Source organism: Myotis brandtii, unplaced genomic scaffold (genome assembly GCF_000412655.1).
Source record: "Myotis brandtii unplaced genomic scaffold, ASM41265v1 scaffold143, whole genome shotgun sequence".
Classification (NCBI taxonomy): Eukaryota; Metazoa; Chordata; class Mammalia; order Chiroptera; family Vespertilionidae; genus Myotis; species Myotis brandtii.
In genome coordinates this window covers 1,720,739-1,730,668 of record NW_005355115.1, presented here as the reverse complement: position 1 = coordinate 1,730,668, position 9,930 = coordinate 1,720,739, and the positions used below count along the sequence as shown (strand labels likewise).

Sequence of the window (9,930 nt, the reverse complement as noted above, 5' to 3'; positions counted from 1 at the left end):
CGCAGAGTGAGGGGCCAGCTTTGGCGGTTCCAGAGGAGGGCAGTGCAGCAACGGACACAAAACCGTGACTTCCCAGTCAGAGGCAGCAATACTGAGCTGTGACCGCCAGAGCCAGGCCCCCTGATCGCTTTGATGTATACTTTGGAGAGGAGGCGAGTGCACCAAGAAACTGGGGAACAAAGTTAAACAAGCAGAAAGAGACTACATGGGTAGGCGATTTGGAAGTACTAGTTGGAGAAGGGGGGGGGGGGGGGGGAGTCAGAACCAAACCCGTAGTTTTCGATGCTGATATTCACGTTTGTCTCATGTTTGTGATAATAATAAAGTTAACATTTAGTGAGCATTTACTATGTGTCAGGTGGGGCGCTAAAGGATTTGCAGGCAGTGACTTGCAGAATGAACGAATCTGCATTACAAACCTTGGATACGCTGTCAGTTGCCTTATGTGGCAGCTGAAGAACTGCAGGGGTTGCTAAGTCTCTTTTCTGGGATCCCGAACAGGCTCAGAGAGTCAGTCCCTCTGCAGAGCTGTGCAGCGGGGAGTGGCCGGCCTGGAATTCAAGCCAGGCCAGCAATCGCCGGTTTATATGTTTCTGCCCCGATTCGTTCATCACAGGCAATAGACTTTGTTGCATTTGTCTTGGCATCTCTAGAATCTAGCACAGTGCCTGGCACACAAGAAATGCCCTACACATGGGCTCAGACTTGTCAACACTCCATGCAATCTGTGCTTGTTGAATGAATAAAGGAGTGACTGAACCTACATTCTAACTGATGACTCTCTCATGTGCTAGCTATGGGTGGCTGCCCCCAGTGGGGTCTGGGTTCTGGTAGCTGAGGACTTTGGAGGAATTGTGGGACAGCAGGGGTATTTTAATATATTTTTATTAATAATTTTAGAGAGAAATGGAGAGGGAGAGAGACATAGTAACATCAATGATGAGAGAAAATCATAAATCGGCTGCCTCCTGCACACCCCACAATGGGGATCGAGCCCACAACCCAGGCATGTGCCCTGACCCGGGAATCGAACCATGACTTCCTGGTTCATAGGTCGACACTCAACCACTGAGCCATGTCAGCCGGGCAGCAGGGGTATTTTAAATGGTGCTCCTGTGCCCACCCTGGGTATGGAGAGGTGATCCACCCCACAGACCACATCACAGTGCTGGGGTGAGAGGGCAGGAAAGGATCAGGACCTCAACCAATGTAGGCACAGGAGGCTGGGACATTAGGTGGGGAGATGGTGGAAAGGGAGGAGGGCTCTGCTCAGAGAAAAAAGCCAAAAACACAAAAGGAACCACCTGAAGAAAGAACGTTGGAGAGACAGGTGCAGAGCGGAAGATGCAGGGGGAGATGGAGGGTGGTGCAGGAGGGAGGTCATAGGAAGGCTGGGTCTAAGGCTGATGCCAACCTGAGATCTGTGGAGGCTGCCCCCCACCTCCTACAGAGCTCCAAGGAGCAGACAGGGGGTGTGCACTGTCTCAGGGGGCAGGGGACTGGGCTGTGTGCGGGGCCATGGAGCTGCTCTCTGCAGAGGTTTGACCTCTGGCTTCTGAGCCTAAGAACCTTGGACCCACTGACCACAACCAGGGGGTATGGGGTCAGGGAAGGGAGGGGAGTGGGCCAGCTATGGTTACAACGGTTACAACGAAGGACGAGCATGTGGGGTCCTGTTAAAAGGCAGAAGAGAATAGCGCCAGGGACTCTGATCTGGGGCTGGGCGCTGGGAAAGCAAAAATGCAGGCGCTTGGAAATGTGCAGATGAGCCAGGGGGGGAGGAGTCACAAGGGCAAAGCCCTCAGGAGAAAAACAGGGCGAAACAGAAGAAGAGGAAACAATGAAAGTTGGACCGTGTGGCGTTTATAGGAAATGGATACCCGATGTTCAGTGGAAACGGTAGCTCTGGCTTTGGGGATGGGAGGACAGCAAGTGCGGATACTGTGTGAATTCTGTTTATAACTTGGAAAAGCTGGAAGGCTCCAAGGAGCTGCACTTTCTGAGGGTGACAAGTATGAAGCAAGATGTTTGTGGCTGGGAGGAGAGAGCGCCTGGGTGTGGAATCTGAAAACGAGGGTCCGGAGCCAGCTCTGTGGGTTTGAGGGGAGGCAGGGACAGGCCCCGGCCCCCTCGTTTGCCTCTGCGGCCCCAGCCAGAAGTGGCAGAACCCGCCCTTTCACACGATGGTGTGCGGGCTGCCTCAGTTTCCAAGGACGACGACAATGGGGTACCCCACGCTGGGTGGCTTACAACAGGAATCTAGTCCCTCGGTTTTAGAGTCCAGAAGTCCAAAATCAAGGTGTCGGCAGGGCCACAGGCTCTAGAGGGGAAGCCGTTCTGCCTCTTTCAGCCTCCGGTGGCCCCATGGGGCCCGCAGCTTGTGCCTGCTGCCCTCCCGTCTCTGTGGTCTTCACATGGCCTCCTGCCCTGTGTCTCTGTGTGCCCTCTCCTCCTTTTATAAGGACACCAGTCATCGGATTTAGGGGCCACACTCAATCCAGGGCGAGCTCATCTGGAGACTCTCTACTAATTACATCTGCAAAGACCCCTTTTCCAAATAAGGCCACACTCTGAGGTCCTGGGTGGACATGAATTTCTGGGGGACACTACTCACCCCACCACAGGGTCCAAATGCAACAAAGCAGGGGCATTGAATATGTTCAAAATATTTTCCACATCCGTCTTCTTCTGGTCCCTGAAAGACTGCTCTCCTCCTAGTGCCTCCTCATGCACCGCGAATGGCTGCCATTGCCCCTCCACAAGTCCAGCCTCCCAGGCAGGCACTGCAGGCCCTGACCCCTTTTCTTGGTTCTGCTGCTAGTGTTTTCCCACCCTCCCCGCAGCATCCAACCAATGTTTCCAGACAACTGACTCCCTTTCAACCGTTATGACGCAGCGGAAACTTTTCCGAGAAGCTTTCTCAAAGGCCCTGTCGGTAAATCCCTCCTGCTGCTCTGAGCACCTTTGGCAGATACTGTTTCTCCAGGACAGTTAACCGGCTCTTCAGACCCCCTTGGAATAAGCCATCATTTACCTGTCTTGTCACTTGACATTTGGGGAAGTTAAGCCTTTTCTCCTGCATCGACCAGGCCTCAGAGGATAGAGAGTCTTTTTCTAGTTCTTTCTCTGGAATCTAGTTCTGTGCCTGGCACAATCCAGGTCCTCAGTAACTTACTGAATTATTTACTTCTCACTGCACCAACTCTGCACCTGCCAAAATTTCTTCTTCAGCCACGCGTGGCTGCCTTTCCTGGTCACCTGGGTACAAAGCAGCGATTTGAACCTTTCTCACCTCCTGGCACATAAACTCGTTAAGTAAAATTCTGCAGCACACCAAAATATATATTGTATTTTTTTGCCAATCTGACAAAAGACCCCAAAACAAACAGGTATAATTTTGGTTCATTCACACCGGATGGCTATTGCTGTGATAGCTGCTGTCATTTTGCACCTCCTGGCACATAAACTCGTTAAGTAAAATTCTGCGGCACACCAAAATGTATATTGTATTTTTTTGCCAATCTGACAAAAAAAACCCCAAAACAAACAGGTATAATTTTGATTCATTCACACCAGATGGCTATTGCTGTGTTGGCTGTTGTCATTTTGTTTTTATTTGACAACCTAAGGGAAAAGAGGTCTGTGTCCCTGACTAGTCAGGAATTGCATGTTTTAAAAGTTCTTGCGGCACACGGGTCAGAAACTGCTGGTCTAAAGCAATGCCTTCTCCCCTGAGTCCTGGAGGTCTGTCATAAGCCACCTTGCTCTGGTCCACTGTGTGCTTATCTGATGGCCACACATTCACAGACGCTCATGAAGCGTTCACTCTGGCTCTGTGCTGGGCTCCACCCAGGCGCCAGCCTATAAGGCGATCTCATTCATTCTCCCATTCAGAGGGCAAGCACACGTTCTCCTCCTTGTTCCTTTCCTTCTCTAGGGCCTGCGTTCTAGGTGTCCGGCACGCTCAATTGACTGCTCTATTCCAATTACATCAGTTCATTCTGAAAGGACAATGCCCAAGGAGGCACTGGACGTGCTGTGAGCCTCAGTGAGGCGTTCCAGGCCCTCTGAGAAGCTGCACCAGGGGACCAAGTCCTGAGCTCTGCAGCCAGAGCCCCTGGAGGAGGAGCCAGGCTCTGAGAAGTGGTCCCCCGCCCCCTCCGCCCCTGCCTTCAGCCTTCCCCACTGTGGTGACTGCGCTGTCCCACCAGGGCCTCTGACAGCCCCGAGAAGTCTTCCAGGGACCAGAGGAAGCTGTTGTTCCAGCAGGACTTCCTGAGAGCACAGCCAGAGTTGTGAATTTGGGACAAATGGTCCATAGTATGCGGAGGAGGGACCCTCCTGTGCACTAAGGCCGACTCGGCATGCACACTGCATCCCTCCCCCCAATCCAGCAGTAAGGCCCGCAGCCTTTCCTCCCGCACTAACCAGAAAGCAGGATCGACAAGCCCTGTCCTGTGTCTAGGGGATGGGGCGAGGCGCACGAACAGCAAGCAGCACTGCTCCCCGGTGCCTCTCTGACCTGAGTATCTGAGATGCCCTGGGCAGGGACAGCGCAGCCAGGGGGTCTTGGTGTCCGGGAGTCACTCACCAGCGTTGTTCTGCTGCTTGGTGTTTTTGATGTAGGCAGAGAACTTGGAGAAGATGTCGATGCCTGCTGTGTTGGATTCCCGGTGCTTTGCAGCCAGCCGGGGGTACCTGCAATGGAAGTTGCGGGGTTCTGGGGTCAGTGAGAACCTGGAGCTCCTTTAGGGGAGACTCTGTTCCCGTCTAAGCAGCACCCCTGTTACTAGCTGGATCCACAACCCCCCTGGGTGTTACTCCCACCCTTTAGGAAGGGCGGGCATCTCAGCCCTCGTTCACCGATGGAGAACACCAAGGCCGGTGAGCTGCCTGCAGGGACAGTCTGGAGGCAGGAACCAAAACACCATTCAGAGGGCCCAGAAGGTGCCGAATTCCTGGACCACCAACAACAATGCACCAATGAAAGGCCCGCAGGAGGCAGCTGATCGATGTTTCTCTCTCATCGATGTTTCTAACTCTCTATCTCTCTCCCTTCCTCTCTGTAAAAAATCAATAAAATATATTTAAAAAAAAAATCGCTACCCACTGCCAGGCCGCTCATTATATCCTGGAGCGAATTCTGGGAGCAAGGAGATGCTAGGCACCTTGTCACTGAGGCCTCAAAACCACTTCCCGAAAGGAAGGGGACCACGGTCCTCTTCTGAAACATCCTCTGCACACTCCTTATCTGTGTGCCGGGAGCTCAGCACCGGGCTCCAGCAGCACCAGCAGTGTTTTCTTTCTTTTTTCTTTTTTAATATATATTTTTTTATTGATTTCAGAGAGGGAGAGAGAGATAGAAACATCGGTGATGAGAGAGAATCATTGATCAGCTGTCTCCTGCACACCCCCTACTGGGGATGGAGCCCACAACCCAGGCATGTGCTCTTGACCAGAATCAAACCTGGGACCCTTCAGTCCGAAGGCCGATGCTCTACCCACTGAGCCAAACCGGCTGGGGCAAGCATTTTCAATTGTGTCATTTCTAAGCGTAGATACAGATTTGCAAGGATCCAGCCCCTCTACCTTGCACATTCTTTCCTTTTGAAGCCAGAAGAATATAAAAGGTACACTGGGGTTAGGACTGTTTACCATTGAGATAATAGTCCTTGAGTCAGAATGGGATAAACTTGCCTGTGTGGGAATCCATGGGTTTGACCCCATTCACACCATTAAAATGAACAATTCTAATTTATATATATATATTAGAGGCCCGATGCACGAAATTTGTGCAAGAGTTGGCCTTCCTTCCCCCAGCTGCTGGCATTGGCTTCCCTCTGGCACCCAGGACCCGGGCTTCCCTCACAGCCTCGGCTTCATCCAGAAGGTCGTCTGGAAGGTTGTCTGGTCTAATTAGCATAGTACACTTTTATTATTATAGATTCCACATGCATTCTGTGTGTTTGGCCAGGCTGGGGTGAGAGGAGATATAAGACAGTGCATGATTGTCTTTATCATCAAGTCTGTGAACCTTTGTGATCTCTGGGTGAATAACTGCCAACTGTGAGCTGTTTGGTTGCTTTATATTTGAAAAGCAAAACAGTTTTTTTATTTAATGTTTAAAATAATATGCACCAAAATGCCTTTAAAAATTATTTGTTGTTCTTTCATTTTTCTGATTCTCCACTGGCCCATTAGCTAGGACTGTCCACTCTTGGGCCGTGATAGGTAGCTGTTTAATTTCAGGTAGACTCTGCTGTTTTACCCTCAAAGCCCTCAAATCCTTCCTGAGCCTTGGCTGAACACCATGGATGAACTCTCTCCATCCACCAGGAGGGGGCGCTCTGTGCCTGTTCTGCACACACCTGATTTTCCAAGTGTTACTGGGAATTTATCAAATTCTCTGCTCTGATTGGGGGCACAAAGCAAGCTTTACTGCAAGATGCTAGGTAATGTACCAAGACCTGGGAATTTAGGATAACCCTTTCCTATTTTCGCCTTCTCGCGGAAATTCTGGCATGCTCTTAGAATTGATTGCCTTAAGTTATTAATAGATACCAAATGCTGTGTTTTTGCTTGATAAGGTAATAATGGAAAGAGAAAGGGGCCTAGGAAATGCATTTTTATTTAGGTTTGGGTTTGTTAGGTGTGTGTTTTTATAATGCCATCATTTGTTCACACTTCCAGTAACTGATCATTTCTCCATGATCAGTCTGAGACAAACACGGGTGGGTGGTACCCGATCCAAGAGGGAGGACAAGGTCCACGTGGTCAGGGAGACCTCAGTAGAGCTGTTTGTTTTCTAAGCACTAGGACTCATTGAGACCTTACTGTAGAGCAATATGCCCCATGTGAAGTTTGTCCTTATGTGGAGTGTGCCTTCAAATATAAATCTCACAGATTTCAGTAGCTAGACTTGAGGAGGTTACTGTGTGCAGGATATTAAGTATGTTTATTTCAGCTCCATATTCACACTATATTTTAAATGGGCAATAGGTGGGCTACAGAGTCCATCCTCTTTCTCCAAAAGGCTAGAGAATAGTGTTCCACTCATAGAAACATCTTTGAAATAAGGTTGTGATGTCTGGTGACAGTCAAGGCAACCGCGAGTTTCTCTAACTCAGAGGTTAGCAGTCTACAGCCAGAAGGCCAAATCCAGCCTATCTGTTGACACGATTAAAAAAAAAATCAAAAGAGGGATATTATCTTGTGATGTGTGAAAATAACATGAAATTCAAATGTCAGTGTTCATGGATAAAATGTTTATTGGAACATGGTCACGTCCATTCATTCACACACTGTCTACGGCTGTTTTTGCTTTATAAGAGTGGGGCTGTGACCGAGACTATAATGGCCCACAAAGCCAAGCATACTCGCTATCTGGCTCTACAGAAGAGTTTGTGGACCTCTGCTCTAACTAGTGAACATTTTTCTCCATTTTTTTTAAGATATCTTATTTCAAATGTACTCATCTTAGACATGCACTTCAGCTTCATTCTGGGGAGTAAAACAGTTGCGCCCCATCCCCGTCCCACCCCCCAAAAATCTTTCTTTTGTAAATAGTAGCAAAAATACATATATAATTGTAGATGGAAGGACTCTCACTGGCCTAGAGTCCCAACTGACTTCTCATTGACCAGACATTGACAGCCACGCCACTGAAAAAGGGCCCCAGTGCAAGTAAATCAACATGCAGTACGCGCCTACCAGCAGCCAGGCCTTGACCCTGATGTTGGGGCTCCCCTGGAGAAAAAGAGAGTCAGTCTTCCTGTCCTTGTGGAGTGACCTTTGCTGATTTCAGGGGCTCCCCGGGCAGCTTGAGTGTTAACCTTCCTTTTTCTAATGAGCTGAAAAGTGAGTGGACTTGCCCTCTGTCCCTTCTCCATTATCTCTGCTTCCTCGTCTCACCAAACCTTCCTCGAGAAGCAGGCTAATGGCTTCCGACTCTTCCGACCCTTGATTGTGAGCTGCTTGCCTTGTCCTGTCTCTGCTCCTTAAGCAAATGAGCCTTGGAGGTGGACGGAATCTGGCTTATTCATTAAAAGACACCCACTGGGATCTGTGGTTTTAAGATCTAAGCTCACCCATTGTCCTTACGGTCACAAAAAAGGCATTGACTTCTTTTTCTAACTCTTCAGGCTGCTATTCAATGAGCTCTTACTCTGTCAGCCACTAGGATAAGTAGCACTATCTTCTACAATAGTCCCTTGAAATCAACATTATGGTCATCATTCTGTAGATGTGAGAACTAAATATTAGAAAGATTTTAAGCCCTGGCCAGTGTGGCTCAGTTGGTTGAGCGTAGTCCCTTGCACTGAGAAGTTGCTGGTTCAATTCCCAGGCTCAATCCCTAGTAGAGGGCATGCAAGAGGCAGCCAACTGATGTTTCTCCCTCTCCCTTTCTCTCTCTCTAAAATCAATAAAAACATTTTTTTAAGGACAGGTTTTAAATAATTGACCTGTAGCAAAGACCACTCATGCTCAATAAGTATCCATGTGTTACTCTGCATTTCCCAGCTTCTCACTCTCAGTTTGGTTGGGGGTCATGTGATTGGATCCTCACCAACAGGATGTCACCAATTGGCTCCTCCCAATTGATTTTTTTTTTAAAATCCTCACCCAAGGATTTTTTTAAAAATTGATTTGAGAGAGAGAGAGAAACACCAATTGGTTGTCTCCCTGCATGCACCCTGACTGGGCAATCTGGGCATGTGCCCTGAGAGGGGATTGAACCCTTGACCTTTTGGTGTATGGGACGATGCTCCAACCAACTGAGCCACAGCAGCCAGGGCTCTCCCTGTTGATTTCTCCACCTCCAACTCTTCCGATCTCTGCCCTCCTCATCGCCTGCCCCCAACCTGGAAAGTAAGCCTGAAAACCAACTCTCCAGCACATTCACTTAGAACTTTTCATGTACCCTACAGGATAAAGTCCGAGCTCTATACATAATATTATTTTTCTATTAAAAAAAAGAACTTTGGTGATTGTCTTATTCCCTAATTATAATTCAATATAACAAACAGGTTCAGTTCCAGCTACTTTTAGGCCCCATCTGCCCTTTACTCCTCTTTTCCATGGGGAGCAGCTCACGTACCTGACAGGAAGCTACAGCCCCTGGCCTCCTCTCCCTGTGCCCTTCCTCAGAAGAGATGCTGCTCTCAGTCCGTTTTCTCATGTTTAATTATAACCTCAGGCCAGACCTGGTCCAATTTGCAGCTCTTATTTATGCCTTCATGTGGCTTTGAGTTGTGGGTTGTCTCTCTCCTGGCTTATTTTCATTTCATTAGCCTTTCAGCTCTCCTGAAATGAGGGAGATTTTGCCTTCACATGGGGGTCTTCCAGGCAAAGTGAACTGGAGAGAGGACTTCTTTAGGGGGATGGAGGGGTGCTGACCTCCCCAGTGCTCCTGAAGCCATTCTTAGGGGAGTCGTCTGCCCACTTCACAGGGGTGCCCACTCTTGGAGTTGGACTTTATGGAGCAGTTTTGAGACTGGTAGCTCTTTGGGGGTGAGGAGGGGTGCCCTGGACTGTCTCTTTGAAAAGAGGGTCCTATGCTCTGAATGAAGGAGGCCCCTTTGGAAATCTGCCCCCTCGACGTTAACACTGTGATATTTTCAGTCCCCACAGGGCCCCTCCCTGCCGTTAGCTGTGGAGATAAACAGCCCATTACTTTTCAGGGGTCAGAGTCTCCTCCAGGAACTCCTCGATCTTATTGACGTCCGTCTTCACATCCCCGTTGAAGGTCAGGAAGGGCGGATGGGTGCCAGGGGCGAGGTTGTGCAGGTCGGCTGGCTTTCTGTGGAGAGAGCAAGATTCAGGGGTGGCTGACATCAGGGCACCTCATGTTCAGGGCAACCTGGGGCGTGTCATACATTACACTCCTGTGCTGTCCAACATGCCTGTCAGCAAAACAGACTCATGGTGTAG

The 9,930-nt window shown here is 49.3% G+C and overlaps 1 protein-coding gene across 2 annotated transcripts in view; it reads right to left on the bottom strand.

Moving 5' to 3' along the window:
- CLIC5 (chloride intracellular channel 5) overlaps positions 1-9,930 on the bottom strand; it is a 160,044-nt gene that overhangs the window by 28,748 nt on the left and 121,366 nt on the right. For both annotated transcript variants that reach the window (XM_005860942.2, XM_014535362.1), the window contains exons 3-4: positions 9,674-9,799; positions 4,592-4,698 (exon numbers count right to left, since the gene is read on the bottom strand). In XM_005860942.2, the coding sequence (XP_005861004.1) occupies positions 4,592-4,698; positions 9,674-9,799 (233 nt within the window). The remainder of the gene's footprint in view (positions 1-4,591; positions 4,699-9,673; positions 9,800-9,930) is intronic.